The 18,127-nt window shown below is 37.1% G+C and overlaps 1 protein-coding gene across 1 annotated transcript; it reads left to right on the top strand.

The window, feature by feature from the left end:
- The first annotated feature begins 617 nt into the window (after positions 1-617).
- KNG1 (kininogen 1) lies at positions 618-17,775 on the top strand. Its single transcript, XM_075509097.1, has 10 exons — positions 618-812; positions 3,717-3,827; positions 4,793-4,877; positions 7,352-7,524; positions 9,249-9,356; positions 11,502-11,583; positions 12,729-12,895; positions 14,380-14,487; positions 15,434-15,523; positions 17,077-17,775. The coding sequence occupies exons 1-10, from the start codon at positions 618-620 to the stop codon at positions 17,773-17,775; spliced, it is 1,818 nt and encodes a 605-aa protein (XP_075365212.1).
- Positions 17,776-18,127: the final 352 nt, after the last annotated feature.

The following is an 18,127-nucleotide window of genomic DNA, read 5'->3' as shown; positions in this document are numbered from 1 at the left end:
ATGGACGCTTCCAATAGTAGCATGAAGGACAAGGTTTATCAAGTGTTATTGAAGAGTTATGTGACATTCAATGATATACATCTGTCCACAGACTTTTTTCAAACATTTTCTGACTTCTTGGAACTGTAGCAGTCTGAACACTAAACGGATCTATAAAATTTACAGAGTTTTTGTCCAGAACCAGAACTTCATTGCCACTGTGACCTTCTTGGGTGTTTTATTTAAGCCTTCTAAAATTCATTCTCAGTAGCAGTTTAGATGTTAAGAAAAGAAGCCAGAAAGCTACGCACATTCTGCTTTCTTTTGCCCAGGGGCCATCCTGCTTAGTCTAAACCTGTCCCCCGCTGCAGCCATTTAGCCTGTTATCCTGATGGCAGGTGGATAACCTTAGTGTCATTCTGGTGACCACACAAAGTTTATTTAGATAAACTCAGAAGTTTATTTGCAGTATAAACAGGGTATGACGAGAATCAACCAACCCCAGCAACCCATTCATTCTGTTTACTTAGCTATTGCTCCTGAAAAACAGAAGAGGTGACTAAAACCCCGTCAGGCATTCCTTTTCCACTTGGTTTTTTAAAGACCCTTCTAATTCAGGGGGTCTTTTTTGTCTAATTATGAAACCTTTCATTGTACTAGCACTCTGCTGTAGTTTTTTCTCTAGCAGAGCCACCCCTCTTCCATTTGAGTTTTTGGATTGTGATGACCCTGATGTCTTTAAAGCCGTCGACACAGCACTGAAGAAATACAATGGAGACAGAGCAACTGATAATCAATTTGCTCTGTACATGGTGATGGAAGCCAAGAGAACTGTAAGTAGACTTCGCAAAAAAAAAAAATGTTGGAATTGTTTATGCGCTCTGAATCAGATTATCTCTATCTTGCTCATAAGAGAGCAAGCATGACAGCAAACTGTCTTCCAAAAACGTTTTAAAAAATCAAAGAAATGACTTGCACAGTAAGATACTCGTTACCATGACAAGCAGGGATATATATTATGTTCTTATCAACAGAACTATGTATGCTGGTGAATTGCTTATTAATGCAAGGACTAAAGAATAGAAAATTTCTATCACTAATACAATTTGTCTTACTGGTCCACTCTGTTTTCTCCTTTCTCTGTTGGGAATTCTACCCTTTTCCATCATCAGTAAGGTTTTCAGATCAATGGCAAAAACACACTTACTAAAAAACCTGAATATTATCTTGACTTGGGAAGAGCTGGTATCACACATAAAAAGGAATGACCTGATAAAATTTGGCAATACTCTGAATAAATTGTTTGTGAATATTATTTGATTGACACTAGTCCTGAGTCGCAGATCTATCTAAAAGCACTAGGTGGTATTTTAATCAAATAGGGTGACAGCTAAAATTACAGAAGAAAAAAAGAATGAAACATGATCCCTTGCCTGGAGTCCTTCTGTATAGCGTTAATCTAACAAAAGAGTATTTACCTCTGAGAGGCATACAAAGATGCTATTACCATAATAATGACAAGCATTACTTTACTTGAAAACAACATTAGCATTTTTTTTCTACGGGATTGAATTTTCAGATGTAAAACACAAGAAACCCAGTGTCAGAGAGAATATTTTGCACTCTAAATCACAAGACACTTTTATCCAGATAGAAATTGACCTCAGAAAGGGGACATGAATTGCTAAATGCCTTACAGTAAACTACCCACATCTCCTGGCACCTACCCTCTGGTTTTTCCGTTTTTAAACGGGGGAGATTTTAGCATGTAGTGACAAAGACTAAAATCTGGCAAACCCTTTATACAATTAATATTAAAAAAAGGAATAGTCCCACTGTCTTCACTGAACTACACACATCCATAACAATAGCAAAATGCAAATATCTTTATATCAGAGAGTAACACCACCTTCGTTTTGCTGATGTTCCCAAAGGACAGATATTAGTTTCAGTATTTTATCTTAAACAATGTTCTATTTTTAAGAATATATATTTATTGCAATTACTATTTTTCTTTCCTTCTCTAGATATCCATCTTCTCTTTTTTTATAAGATCTGAGGTGGAAATCAGTTATTACCTTGAATCATTGATCTGACTATGACATTAAATAAAAAACAGAAAAGGAATCTGCAATAGAGATTTCCTCATATTCGATATTCTTTTTCTGAAAAGAGTATAGATTTTACTCATCGCTAGTCTCACAATGTTGAATGCATTAATTAAATAGCTGGTTATTACATATTCATATACATTCATTATTGATAAGGTAATAAAACATAAAAGCTGACTGGTGAAAGACTGAACCTGCCCCAGTTAAAGGCATAGCTGTTCATAATAATAATGAAATAAACCAACAACAAATAACATACAGAAACAATGTCTTTTCTCACGTATTTCATTTACTCACTGAGCTGATTTATTGCAGATTTAGAACACTGTAACAGAGAACAGAATTTGGCTCTTTTTAAGTCCACATCCATGATAGTATAATCTGATGCAGGTCCATAAATGTCAATTTATACCTGCTGAGGATTAAGTCCATTATATTTTTAGAGACACTTTCATCCTGTTTTACAATCTGCAACCATTATATTAGGTACCACTACACCTCTTTGTAGTTGTAGCAATACACAACAGGAATTGAGAGAACACAGAATATAATTCTGTGTTTACACCAGTGTAAATCCAGTATATTCCACCCACGTCAGCTCAGCTTCACTTCCTTGGTACCACTAAGGCAAGAATTATCATTTAATTCTCCCAGTAGTATCATTGGAGGATAACCAGTGTTAAAGTACAGCAACTGCCTGTGTTTGTATTCGAAAAGGCACATTGGCAGAGCATTTTTAGTGGCTGTAAAAGATTAGTAACTTCTGGCTTTATATCTCCTCTAAAGGATGAACCACAAACCTTGCAGTGTGTTAATGTTACCTCTAAGCACAGGCTCACTACTCAGTTTATGGCAAGGAGAAAATGCCCCCTACTGATTTACCAACATCAGAAACACTTCCACTGGCCAGGCCAAACTTTGCTTAATACTTTGTCTGTGTTTCATCTTGTGGGATTCCTGAGGCTACCCTCATGAGCGGCTCAGCTTTTAATACCTATAGGAAAACTGCAGACACCGCCAAAGGCTGTCTCCAGAGCATACGCCCTCCTTGCCCCTTTCCCCCGCGTAGGCAGGGCAGCTTAAGTACCCTGTTACCATAGAGTAAAGGCCGTTTGGGCACTGCCAGGCTGCCTGAGGCTGCTGGCTGCTGTTTCTGGGATGCCGCAGAGTTGTACAGAAGGAAAATAGACAGCTCTGGGAGGAGGCCAAGAGTGAGAGTGAGGGAGTCAGACAGGAGCACAGTCCAAGCTGGTAATTATGCTAACTATCCAAGCAGCAACCCAAATTTGCTTATTTGGAGTACATTTGAATATGAGTATAAAACCTAACCACTTCTTTCTGGTTTTAAAACCCTTGGTACTACAAGTTAAAATTAAGGTAGTTGAGCATACCATATCTATTGTATCAACATATTGTAGTTGTAGGTAAGGGCTCAGTAATATAATTACGTAAATTAATATTGAACTACCAAGATTTGGGAGACCTTGCATGGAGGCCAGCAGCTAATCTGAAACCATACTATAAAATATAAGGTAACCAATGGATAGTATTTACCTTTTGAAGCTCTTATCTTTTCATTTGATTTATTACTACGCAAATGATGACATGCATATTGTTTTTATCCAGGCAGGTCTTGACACACAATTCTATGTGAAATACCGAATACGAGAAACCACTTGTGCCACTGAGGAAAACAAACTCTGGCAAGACTGTGATTACAAAGTATCTGCAGAGGCTGTAAGTATCTATCCTCTTTAAAAGTTCTCTGTACAGAAACAGCAGCATAATGACCAGGACTGCAGTCACCTTGGGGAAAAATACAGTAGAGAATTTAACTTTTTTAGTTGTGTTGCTTTTAAGAGCTTATAGGAGTAAAGTACAGTACAGAAATGTTTACAACTTTAAAGTTAACCATTATAATAGTGAGTTTACCATTATAATCCTGAACATGTGCAGAAGGGAACATTTCAGCGCTTCAATATGAAGGTTCACAATAAATTCAACATAAGATACATACACTGTGAGAGTGTGAGGGCTGTAAAACTTTCTATTAATTATGTATAATGGAAACTTGCATAACCAATTGCCTTCAGATTTGTACCAAGAAAAATACTGACATGGAAGCCACTATGGCAGAAAATTTACCAGGCGGCTTTTAGCAGTGCAAAGCATGTCTGGCTCCTGCTACTAGAGAGCACCTAGACAAGGTACAATTGGGGCACACATAGCATGCAGGAACACTGCACATTTCCAGCAGAAGTACAGTACCCAATGCAAAGAAAGGGATGATGGTGATAATATCATTTGAATCGATGTGAAATGCCATGGCCATTGCTGCATATCTTGTACTAGCAGAGAGGAAATTAGGTAAATACACAATTTATACAGACTTTATTTATGAGGATGTGTTCATTTCCGTTATTCTGACTGTAAATTCTTTAGTTATTAATAAGCATCAATCATGATACAAAGCAATCTTTCCAATTATCTGCTCAGTTCATCCCCTACTCTCCTCACAATCAACAAAACTGTTCCTTTTCCAGTAACAAAACAGCATATTAGACATTACTACAAATGTACGTATGAACTTGTTCCCCAAACTCAATTTGCAACTGTCAACTTTGTTCAATACCTAGAGGAATATATAGCACTGTATTTTTCTTCAGCAAGTTTAAGACAAATGTTGTCATATGTTTTTGCAGAAAACAGGAGAATGCACAGCTCAAGTTCACATGAATAATGCTGAAAAAACAAGTAATGTTTTGCAAGATTGCAAAATTTTTCCAGGTATGTAACTGTTTGGGGCAGCATTCAACAAGTACATTGACAAATAAGAATGGGAAAAATATAATACTGAGACTTTCAGGTAATTTTACAGGTAGGAGCTCCTATCATTCTACTCAGACACCTACAAATAATGTTCCATAAGCAACTACATGTTAAAGATAAAATTTCACTTCACTGTTATATAGGCTAAGTCAGTGAAGCACTGGCAGTTTCTATCTAGGGTAATGAAAACCGGCACATGTATGTGTAGTAAGTTTCTTCAAACACTGGAATTATACCAAGTTAAAATGAATTTGCTTAAGACCAAAAGCTTATCAGTAACTTAGAGACTAGATACAACTTGTCACACTTTAATTTTCTGCCCTTACTTGTTCAAGTATAAAATTCTGCCAGAAATTATTAGAAAAAAACTTTATATGACAAAATTGTACCTTAATTTTCTCCAAACTAAAAATGATGAAATTATTTCTGTTAGTTTTCCAAAACAAATACTTACCCCAACCAAAAAAAGAACAACGGCAAAAAAATTTCGTTTACAAAATAAAAATCTAGTAGTGATGCAATTACGTAAGAGAGACTGTGGTATCTTTTAGACCTTAACAATAAGCAGTACTACATTTCTTGCCTATAAGACATTCATATATGACTATTATGTTTACATAGTAATTTCCTTTATTAGAAAGAGATCACATTGTTTTAAAGCTTTGCAACTGAGATCTCTATGTGCCTATGCCTAGTCTTCATGTAAACATATCCAAGCTAGTTTTAAAATATCCATCTAACTGGTAGCAGGGAGCTAAGTGCATATTAACTACAGAAATATTTACCATGATTTCTGAGATGTTTGGCAGCTTATCTTTGTTTTTTGTTCCTAGTTATCTTGCTTAAAGCTTAAATGGCTACACCTACAGCCAGTGTCCTTCTAGGAACTGCAGTACACACAAACTGCATGTTCTGCTACTGAATAAACACCGCTTGGTTTAGATGCATTTGTAGGGCAATGGTGACATCTAGTTGCCAGTAAAAGGTGTGTGAATGCCACAGAGAATGCATGGGAAATTTTCATTTGAATCTTTGCTTAGAAAGCTAAAAAACCATACATAAATTAAATGAATCGCGTATTCAGCATAAGAAGCTCATCTCTTGTTACCAAGTTATAGCAACTCTGAAAAAAGAATACATACTTGTTCAGTACTTAGGAAAATGCTGAGACCATAGTTGGTTTAGAACTGGGTGTACTGTTGTTTTATTATCTCCTTTGTGATTACTCCCTGAAAACATGGTCACATTTTTCTGTAACGTATATATTTGTCATTACTGAGTCAAAATAAGTGATGCTAGAAATACAAAGGGCCAGACTTCGTTCAAGTACCCCTTGGAGAGCTAAGACTAAATAGTATTGCTTACACTGAGATATTCCAAATGTAAAGAGGAGCCAAATCAAATCCAAAGGATTCAAACAGAAAGAGTGAAACAATAGACCCTAACTGGTGAGGGATTTTCCCACCATGTTAGCTACCATACTGTTCAGCCTTCTTGGTGGAACTGTTTGGTCATATTGACCCTGGACTGGTTTCCTGGCTGCTGCAAGCTGGCATAACTCCATTAAAGCTAGTTTATGCCAGCTGAGGATCAGACACACAAATTTTACTTCAGTTCCACAGAGACCACATATTGTCCCACTTTCATTCTCAAGCTCACTGAATCATGAAATTAATTTATGTACTCAACTATAAAATTAATTTATGAAAATCCAATCCATGATTACTAGAAAGGAAAGAGAGTTAATAGGATTAGTAGTAGGAAACAGAAGTTTGAGCATCCCTGTCAAGCTTGTCTATCCACAGCCAATCCAGCTGGTTAAGCCTGAAGGTAACACCAAGTGGTAACCGGCAGCCAAAGTGACTAGCAGGGGGAGTTCAAACAAGAGAGCAGTAGAATAGTTCAACTACAGTCCCTAAGGAGCTCAGAGTCAGAGCAGTTCACATGGGTGAGCTAAAACACTCCTGTCAAAGTCCCCATCCTGAAACATGGTGAGGACAGTAAGCAGCTGCACACAGTGGGTGAGCTTTGAAGAATTTGAAGAACATGTCATTAGTTATAGCCTCCACAGGTTCTTCCCTGACTGAATGAGGGATGACCCTTCCTTAGTGGTGTCAAAACTACATGCAAGGTTTTTCAGAGATTCAGTGACTCCTGAACTCACTCCTCTGAATGAAGTTTGCTGCTGAAACCATGACTGGATCCAAATGTCATGGATGGTCCCTACCACCACAAACTAAAGCATGTTTCTAAATACAATGAATGTCTTTGCAGGCCATGAAACTGAAATGTGGGTTTGGCTGATCACTCCAATTAAAAGCAGGAAAGGTTCTTGCTCATTGAACCTTTTCTCTCATTCCCAGATAGGAAAAATTAAAACCTCAGGCTGTTTTACATGAAGCTTTATATTTTTTGGTTTGTTTCTTTTCCAGCTACGCCAAATATAACACTTACTGCGGCTACATGTCTTGGATGCTTCCATCCTATACCAAGTGACAGTTCAGAAGTGTCAGAAATTCTGAAACAAGCCATTCAAAACTTTAACAGGGACAGCGCTGAACCCGCCCTTTTTAAGCTTGTGGAAATAAAAGAAGCTAAAAGACAGGTTTGTCTATAATTTTTCTCTAAATTTTACCAAAACCCCCAAACCAGGTACCTTGGTTGTTTTATGTACACGTTTCTGATTTTAAGGTGGCTTATATTTCATAATAAAAGCATATGAAATGCATATAGAGTGTAGACCCTGTAAATAATTCTCTCCATTTATGAGGAATCATAAACGGTTACCTACTGGATTTTCAGAGCTGTCAACTTTACAAACTGATAGTAAACATATTTTTTCTTTATCTGCAGTTGCATCTAACCAGTGTTTAGCACCAGTTTATTTGCATTCAGTGCTGACACAGGCATCTTGTGTCATCTCAGATGCTCTCGGGTATTCCACTTGGCCTCTCCCTGAAGCTCCAGCAGGAGCAGATCTCTCCTAGGTTCTGTGCCAAAACTGCCAGCCTGCACAGATGTCTCATACTCTACAGCCTCTCAAACAGCAGCAGGCATCTATGTTTTTGCAATGCAATAGGACCAATATGTCAGCAGTGGCTATACACTATAGGACGGGTAAACCCCATACAGGAAAAATGGGTAAGAAAAACAAAAAGCCAGCATGTCACTTGCTGAAAGACATCTGCACACAGGAATATCTGCTTTGCAAGAAAGGACTGCTCAGGTCGCAGAAATTCCGTGTCATCTTGTACTCCATGCAACAATTATTTCCCTGTGAAAGGCTCTCCTATGAATTGGTGTGACGTTGCTAGAAAGTTAAGTTTCTTATTTGGTTTTTAACTAATATATAACCCGACACCAAATACAGACCCTTTTCTTTGAATGTGTATGTATTTACTTAGCCAAGAAGCATCTTCTGGTCTTATGTCAATTTGACCCATGATTTAATTCAGACTGTCCTCTTTCTATTCACTGATGGCAATGATCCTTGTAGCTGAAAGACAAGCTTGCACAACATTTAAGGCACATGACAAAATGTCACAGACAGACTGCAATCCAGCAGCTACAAAGAGAACCATCACATCACTTCTGGCCAACAGAGACTAGTTAGAGGCCTCCACTTGAATTGATCTGGGATGGAAATTTCCTATATTTGTTTCTTATTTCCGCTTTTTAATCCAATGCTACCTGACCCAACACTGTGACATGGACAGATTTTGTGGGTGAGAAGCAGTAGCCACGGTGAGGAAAACTGAACTGCTTCCTGGAGAGGAAATGAAAAAAAGGGTCACAAATCTGGACAAAACAGCGGGCGGGGGAAGGTAAAGCCCACGGCAGATACAATTATAGGTCGATGATAAATGCAGGACACTCAATAACAAATGATGCCAGCAGTATAAAGTTACATTATTCAGATACTGTTTTACTATGTCCCATGCTCAGGAATGTAGGACTTGCCAAGCTGTATTAGTATAGTCATCTATCTAGACCAGCTTCCTGTCACTGGGAGTAATAAGTAACAGATACTTTGGAGGAAAGTGCAAGAAACCAAGCATTATGAGGCTGCAGGCTTGCCAGGAGAAGTGGAATCCAAATACAAAGTGCACTTCTAATATATGCATGACTGACTTAGTTTACTTTTTGTATCACAAGGACAAGATTTTTTTTGTTGTCCATGAATAGTCTACAGCTCAATTACTGCACAGTGATTTGATGGATGGAAGGCACTAGAAGAGTAGTTTTGCTTTCTTTGCTAATCACATTTAATAGTTTAACTTCCAAGTTTGTATTGATTTACATAATGTATCTCCTAAATATCTGTTCCAGGTAGTAGCTGGATGGAATTACATAATTAAATATGAAATTGAGGAGACTAATTGCTCCAAAGACCAATTTCAAGATTTAACTCCAGAGTGCAAAACGACTTCTAGAGGTGTAAGTAATCTTCAAAATCTGTTTATCAAGAAAATATCATATTAACAAATAATCATTGAGATCTGACTCAAGAAAATATTTATAGTCTTGCTTCACTTTGTGAATGTTTAAATCCAGTCTTACAGATAACTGTCTATTTATGCAATTAGAACATCCATGCCTTCTCCTGAATCAGCGACTAAGACGACCACTGAAATGTTTACAGATTCCTCTATAGAATCTAAACAGTCCCACCCAAATAATAAATCCCTTGAGAAGTTCCTATTCAGGTATTCAAGGAGTTACTCAGGTACAACCCAAAAAACGATAACTAAAATTAGCACTGTTTTTCCAGCTTAAGACATATTTTCTAAGAAAAGTAAGTAGCTGAATTATTACTTAACCTCTATGCAGTCCAAATAAGAGAGCGTCAAAAGAAATTTATTAACAAACATACTTACTCTAGCTAAACAGTGTTGCAAAACCAGATACTTCCTCTGCTTCTCTGACCTGGAACAGAATTAACTGTACCAAAAATAGAGGGTTGCTCTCTCAACCAGCCTCTGTGAACCAGCTCACCATGGGCTCAGACAAATGCTTCTGCAAATACAAGGTAGAGGGCAGGAACGCAGAGTCATAATGAACAGTGGTGGTAAACGGGAGGGGAGGAACCACAGGAGTCCTGACTCGCATCTGTTTCAGCTGTTGTGGAGGTGCACTGTTGAGCCTTACACTCAAGAGCCTCTCCTGTTTGAACATTACTCCTTGGATGTTTCAAGAATGTTTCAGAATGAAGCATTGATCAAAAAAGGAAAGAATGACAACACTGTGGTAAATAGGAGAGTGAGAATCAGGCTAGCTGAAGGAAATCTCTCCATTACCCACGCTTGCCCTTAAACCTTAGGGAAGTTACTTAATCTGCTCGAGTCTGAGTTTCCCAACCTGGCACCTAGAGGTAATGACTTCTGTCCACCTCATATAATGCAGGAGTGCTACCTCATTCACATACTGCTTTGATCATGCAGGGTTTGTGGGATTGGATCTTTATCACGTATCCCCTGAACTGTTAAGCGGCCTTGCTAATAGATCACTGACGGATATTATCAGAATATGATATTCCAAGAATATTCCACAGCTTGGAATAACCAAATTCCATGGAAGTTGTTCCATACCTTTATTCAGCTCTGTACTATTCATTTTGAAATGGGAGGACCAGAATTGCACCCTATATTCAGCATGCATGTGAACCACAGAGATATAGTGGGGCATAATGTCATTCTCTTTAACCTGAATAATAACCCCTGACATTATTTTTTAATTATTTTTTCTAAACCACTACTAAGCAGATTTTTTTATGGATGACATTTTCAGGTATCTGTCATAGCCCTAAGGTCTTGATCCTGAATTGTAACAGTCTTCCTTGTTATACTACAGTTGATTAGTTTCCTTCAGAGTCTTTGATAAGGGACTTCACTGAAACCTTTTTAAAAATCTACGTATACATTATCAACAGGTCTCTCTACCCACTTTTGTTGATGCTTTTGAAGAATTTTGACAAATCTGTAAAATACAACTTCTGTTTACAACAAAAACCTTGATGTATTCATGCCTCCTAGTTCTTTCCTTAGTACCATTTCTAATCACTTGAATGGTACAGACATCAGTTTTATGGGTCTATAACCTTTTTAAAAAAGAACAGGATCAACATCTGCTTTCTTCCAGCCCTAAGATATCAAGGCAATTTTAAGCCAGTCATCTACCACAGTTCCTTTAGAACACCTGAGTAAATACAAGAAATTCAGTAATGTTTGATTTGTTAATTGCGTAATCTTCTTATTGGTCTCTACAGTTTGAGACAGATTCCAGTGAGTTCTCCATAAAATAGGATTCTGACTTGTAAACCTCCCCATTTCCTTCTGTAATGAACACATACAAATAGTTAATTTAGCTTCTCTTTTACGGTTTTATTTTCTCTGAGTAGTCCTTTTGAACCCTGATCATTTATTGACTCTGCAGACTGTCTGTCAGGCTTCTTGCTCCCAGTCCATTGAAGGAAGGAAGGAATTATTAGTAGTATGCTTGACTTACTCTGTTAGCAGGAAGGTGAATGTAAGCTTGTTCATTATTTCTAAATAATAAGGAGCTGTTTTGGGTTTTTTACTCCAGCGTGTAGGTAAATGTGATGCCAAAGCATATGAAAATCTTCAAGCGCAGATCATAGATATTGCAAGCCAATGCAAGTTTCCAGGTATGTAACAGGCACTATCAATTTTAAAAGTTCTGCAATTTTCAATGCTTTTTTATAATTGTAAAAAAAGACAAGATAAAAATGCAAGAGATGAAAACAGATAATAACAAGAGAAAGTAATTCTTCTGGGACCAAAAAGGCATGGCCTCTTAATGGAATATTATCACAGACTTTTTTCACTTCCTACAAGTATTTCATATGCAGCTGAAAGATACATTTTATCATTTGCCCTTATCATCATGCCGTATTTGTATGACACGGAGCTGGTTGCTGACTCTCATTTGGAGATTAACAGATACAAACTCAAAGAGTATAACTGTCCTACAAAAACTGATTCCTTTTCCACCATAATGACAAGCGAGTTAATATCACGTTGTTTAAATAAGTAACAACTTCTAACTTTCCAAAGAGCTCCAATGTATTATTCTGAAAGGCAAAGGAGCTGAGGACTTTAAGAGTTTTCCCAAAATTGGTAATTCAGCTATTGATACCATCATTTTTTTTTCATATTGCATGGCTATACTTACATTTGATATGTTAGAGGCTTATTTTTTTCCCTAGTAAATATATTACTTAGAATTTATAAGTTCATTACAGTCAAACTCCCAAATGGTTCTCTTGTTGTTACTTTTTCCTCCAGCCATCTATTTGGACACAGATTATCACAGCTCCAGAGCTTCAGAACAGGGAGTACAGTACTACTCCATGTAGTAAGTGCTGCATTCTCAGCCATTCAGACTTGTTTTTCTTCAAGAAATGATAATGATATGCTTCAACGCACTCATTCATTGCGCACGCCAATAACATGCACCTCTATTTCCCCTGATGCAGGTCCTTCCATACATATAGATGTTCCCTCTCTTTATTTGCTAGCTACCCGCAATTTGTACACACAATTCTTGTTTCTATGAGAAAACTGTTGTTAGGTGTCCAATGCGACACCAGGTACTGATGCAGTGCTCTTCTAGATAACTGAGATATGATAATACTTATCATATAAAACTCAAAGATATTTTGGTTTCATTTGATAGACCCAAATACGAAGTGTTCCAGGAGGCAGGGGTTTATAACTATCCATTTTTCCCAGCCTATATCTATGTTGAATCTTTTGTTCCTTAGAACTGAAATCTGTTGGTTTCTTTCAGCTGAGGACACAGTAATTCCTCGCATTTGTGCTGGTTGTCCAACGACTATCCCAAAAGACAGCCCAGAACTGAAGAAACTACTGAAGGTTTCTATGGAGAAGTATAATTCGGAGAGCAATTATGATTTCTACTATAAAGGTGGAGAAATTGAAGCAGCAACAGTTCAGGTTGGGATATACCACAGAGATGAGGAACAGACATGGCAGTGTTATTGGTCTGAGCTGAATGTTAGCTAAAGTTTGTATTTAGATTCGAAATAATGTTTTTCCTCTAAGTGTTGATACATGTGGTAACTGAAATATCCATGCAATTCTTCTTGCAAAATTTTATCCATCTTGGCTTGCATTCAGAAGTGATTTGAAAATCTCCCACCTCTTGATTTTTTTTTTTTAATTTTTCTTAAAACAACACAATTTTAAAAGCATGGGAAGAAGATTGACTTAAGGTATCTGATTTCTGTATATCTACCCCATTTTTTACCAGCCTTTGTAACATACCTTAGACTTTTAAAGTAGAAAAGATTTATTAGAAGAAACTATCCACTTGATCCACCACACCAATACTCTGTATATGTTATTTTAGGCACTGTCCACCCTACAGTAGCTGTAAGCTCCAAGAAAGGGGGCTTCCCGATTTCGCTTAGAAATCTGTTAATTTATATACTGATTCTGCTGCTAATAATACTCCAGCTAGATTCAGAAGAGAACATCTGTGTATAACTTAAGGTATACAGACAAATACAGCTGGATAAAGAAGAACAAGGAATCAAGAGGGTAATATTGGTCAGCATTTGCATTTGCCTTTACTCTCCCAACATACTAAAACAGAGGTTTAGGACAGAATTGAAAGTAAGACAGTGGAGTAGTTCAGAAAATACTTTGTCAACAACTTCTCCTGAGCATGAGGGCTACCACTGGAGAAGGGAATAAAAGCACACCAGAGTTTTTCTGAGTCATGTTATGTTACTAATAATATCTGTGCTTTTTCTTCTGTTAAACCTTTTCTTCTTCTTTCAAACTTTTTTCTTCTTTCTCACTATTCATATCATGATTGATATTAGCATGCATACATTTTTTAAATAGACTTAAAAGAGACAGAATTTTGTGTTTTGCCTTCCGTCTCTGAAGCAAGATGTATTATCTTGAGCTCTGTAAAAAATACTAAGAGAACTCATACCAGGCACATTCTTGAACCCATGCAGTTTCTCTCCTTAATGCATTTGGCAAATATGTTCATTTTCAACTGAGCCTGTTCATCACACACTTCATTTTACTCACATTCCACTTTTCTTATATCATATTTGGCTCTCTACAGTGGTATCTCTAATGATTTCATTTGTTATTAATGAAATTACTATAGGCATCCAATAAAACAAAGCCAAAACTGTGGGCCTGATATTATTCTGACCTTTCTGTTTCCTTCAATTTTAATGCTGGAATTTTTGAGAATGGGAACTGGAGTAAATAAGTAAGTTGATTAGAAGCAGATAAGTTTGCTGCCAAATATTTTAATACTGTTCTTAACATATGTTGTTCCAGTGGTCAGGACTTGTAGAATATAAGTAGTATAAGCTTGTAGAAAAACATGTTTCCTGTAAACTGTTTTCAAAAAAATGCCTTTACCACAGAAAGCCTTCTTGCTAATTTTTCAGGTGGTTGCAGGACAAAACTACCGTTTAAAGTTTTCAGCCTGGAAGACGAACTGCTCAAAGCAAGAGTTTGAAAAACTTAATGAAGTCTGTGAAGCCACATCAGACAGTGTAAGTAATGATGATGTTGCCAACTGTAATGTTCCTAGTGGACAAATTTATTTGCACCAGAAACTGCAAATACTTAAGTAAACTTTTATTTCAACAAGAAGGACACCTTTCACTGTTTGTAACCCAAGCCAGTGACAATGTTAGTAAAACATGAGGCTTAAACTGAGTCACTCCAACTGCAGGATCAGTGCTCACTGCAAAGCAAAAGGAACTTTCTTCTGATAATAATGAATCAAAGAAAGGAGGGGAGGAGGCTGCTGTGAAACAAAATAACTGCAATACTCCTGACTCTGTGGACTTGCAGCTAAGGAAAACACAAGACTGGAGTGTTACTGGTGTGCAAAGGAACTATGTTTCTGGAGTGCATGCTGCTGATACCAGGAAAATGTGTTCCAGACACTGGAAAGTAATGCTGATAGGGCCAGAAACCATTGGCAAGGGAGTTGGTTGGGAAAGAGAGCCTTTATTTCCCCTCTCTTTTCCCACCATATGAACAGTGCTTACTTGTGAGATTTTAAAACCTGTTAGTGCAGCAGGCACTAAATAGAAAAAAAAAGCCTTTCTCCCTATCTCAATTTCCCCATTTTTAGTAGGAGAAATACCATCAACAAACAATATTTCTTGGGAATATAATGAAGATTAAACAGTTAGTGCTCCAAAAGTGCTGGAGATGAAAAATCCAATTTTTCAAGATCCAGTCTCCAATCCAAAGTTGAATTAAAGTGTTCATACAGGCATACTATAAGGTCAAAAAGCTAAGCAGTCATGTGTCCCAATACAGAAGTCTCCATCACTAAGATGGATTTCATAGATATTTGGGTAAAGTTCCAAGTATATTTGTATTTTAAAGTATTATTAAAAAATCATTATTTTTTCGTGCACAACTCTCTTACTTTGTGTCTGGTATTTTGTTGCCTTAATGTGTTGATTTTTGTTTTGTCAACAGGCACCATTGCTGTGTACAGCACAAATTTATGTGATCCCATGGGAGAATAAAATCTTTCCCCAGGTTAACTGCTCTGAAGAACTGCCAATGGTATGATTCCTCCTCATTACCATCATCATAAATAGAGCATAGAACAAAGGCAGTCATTAAATTCTTCATCCATTCCAAATTATCCCATATTTTGTACCAAAAATAAAGGAACACATAGCTCTTTTAACAACCTCAGTCATGCCACACTCCTCCCTCCCACCCTCTAAACTCAGCAACTTGTTACATCAAAGTCAGTTTCACCACAAGGTGAGACAGTGGACAACACAGTGATTACAGAAATGCAAAGGCAACAGGACAGAGAGAACATTCTGCCTGTTCACTACTCCTTTGCATTATCAGTTAAGCTCTGAAGCATCAAGCCCCACCAGCTCCTTCAAATTACTATTCATACTAGGTTTAAAAACTGAGACAAAAAGGTATTTGGCAATGCAATAATTATACCCCACAGATTTCAAAAGCATCTGCGAATCTTTTCATATTAGTAGAGTAGCAGATCTCCTGCCATGAGTTGTCAATCTCTGCAGGAAGATCTTTAAGTTTTCTTCCTGCCCAGCTCCATGATTAACTAGCCCTGAACGTGGGTCAGTTTGAAAATTTCAGAATGGAATATAAATCTTTATCATCAGAACTTTTTTAGTTCTGATGATTGCAGATTTTTTAATAAATGCAGGGACTCCCATGCTCCCCAATGAAAAGAAGATACACTGAATAAAGTGAGATTGATTAACTTGCATTCATAATCAATAATTTCACTGTGCTCAGCACCTTCATAACTACCTATTCATTCATTATGTATCAACTAATAAATATGTCTCCTATTTGTTTTCACTACACTACTGTATCCACATCAACTTTCAAATTTAGCTCCATCCCAAACAATTCTGATTTGTAGCTAGATAATGATCAGACACTTTGGTGGACAGAAATGAAACCCAAGTTGGATAGTGACTGTACACCATGCATTCAGTCTTTGTCTTCCAGTTGAACAGTGATGGGGAAATAGAGATTACTGAATAACAACTGAATGTTTCATATTATCAGCTTTAACCTATATCTGTTATTTCTAAGCAGTCTTATGAAAAGCATATGTCAAATCTAAAAACAAAAAATTGAATAGTTACATTTCATATAACAAAATGACCCAGATCTTTTGTATATTCTGGTATTGCGACTACTCAAGAGATGTGTTAGCCTTTCACATAAATTGGTTTTACACATCGGGAGTGTTACACTCTAACAAACACAGGGACAGTTAGTCCTAGAAAGCAACTGTATTGTTCATAAATTAAAACCAGTACACGTTTTCCTCTCTATAGTATCATTCCCATGTTAAACTGGAAGAATTTCAGTGATATATAAATTGTTCTTTTAACATAACTGCTAAAATACTCTGCAGTTATTTGGGAGGATGTTTATGTTTCCGTGCTTATCACAGATAGAAAAGATAATTATTTAGTTTACTTTAAAAATCTGACAACATATTTTTGCTAAATGACTCATGTACTGCAATGAGCCAACTTCTGAATTTCCCAAATCTGAAGCTATTGTTCTTGTCATGTAACAAATAAGGCTGCTATTACAATGTTTTTTAGGGTGTACTCGTAAGAAGGCCTGCTGGTTTCACACCTTTCCGAAGCTTTGCTACACTGCAACAGCCAAATGAAATTTCATACGCTGATAAAAATGAAGAAAGGCAAACACCTGTAACAGAAACGAGAAAAGATGGTGGACAGGAACCAGAAGGTGAAGGTGAACATCAGCATAAACACAGGCATAAAAATGGGCATAAGCACAGGCATGGATATAGAAAGGATCATGAGTCTGACAAAAGGCATAGGCATGAAATTGGTTGTGGGCAGAGAACTGGCCATGGGCATAAAAAACACAGTAAAAATGATAAACATAAACATCCAAACCCCAAATCTTCTGAGGAGTCCAATGAAAGGTTTTTTAATCAAAATGAAACCCTCCCATCATCCAGTGCTGAAACAGCACCAGACCTAGTTAATCTAGAGGTTGCAAGAAAGGAAACCAGTATACCTGCAGAACCACTAATTCTTCCTCATATATCTTTATTTAATGGGTTGCCAGATTGCCCAGAACCTCCTCTCCCCAGATGTCCTGGAAAACCATGGAAACAAATTATGGACCTTCCAACTCCTTCTAGCTTTCCAAGAGAATTCACAAATGAGGATCTCTTGCCTTCTGCAGTAGAAAACATCAATCCAGCAACAGAAAACTCAACACCTCCCAAAAACAAAGACCTTGATCTCTCAGATGCTCTCCTATAATTCAAACATTGTAGGATCCTCTTCAGAAATTATACATAGAAAAATAAGAAAAATACTGCCTTTTGAAATGTATGAAATGTATAAAATATGAAGAGGCAAAAGCTCTTATTCTGTTAGCTAAGATACTCAAGTAGGTCACCAGCACTTCCACGGACCTAAGACCATATGACAATGCTCTGTATTTGCATATAGTTGCAAAGATGTAAATCAGGCAATGGCACCAATGATTCAGAAGAAGTCTAGTAAAGGGACCAGGCAAGTCAATAGCTTTCTGCTGCAGAAGTTAAAATTGTATCTCATCTGCCTCAAGTTGCTACAAGCACAAAGTGAATCACTGCATCAAATCTCACTG

This window comes from Mycteria americana, chromosome 7 (assembly GCF_035582795.1).
Source record: "Mycteria americana isolate JAX WOST 10 ecotype Jacksonville Zoo and Gardens chromosome 7, USCA_MyAme_1.0, whole genome shotgun sequence".
Classification (NCBI taxonomy): domain Eukaryota; kingdom Metazoa; phylum Chordata; class Aves; order Ciconiiformes; family Ciconiidae; genus Mycteria; species Mycteria americana.
This window is presented reverse-complemented; position numbering and strand designations above follow the sequence as displayed.

Coding starts and splice junctions, on each gene's coding strand:
- KNG1 (XM_075509097.1), top strand. CDS start 618: ATGAAACCTTTCATTGTACTAGCACTCTGCTGTAGTTTTTTCTCTAGC. Junction 813..3,716: donor TGATGGAAGCCAAGAGAACT/GTAAGTAGACTT, acceptor GTTTTTATCCAG/GCAGGTCTTGACACACAATT. Junction 12,896..14,379: donor TTGAAGCAGCAACAGTTCAG/GTTGGGATATAC, acceptor CTAATTTTTCAG/GTGGTTGCAGGACAAAACTA.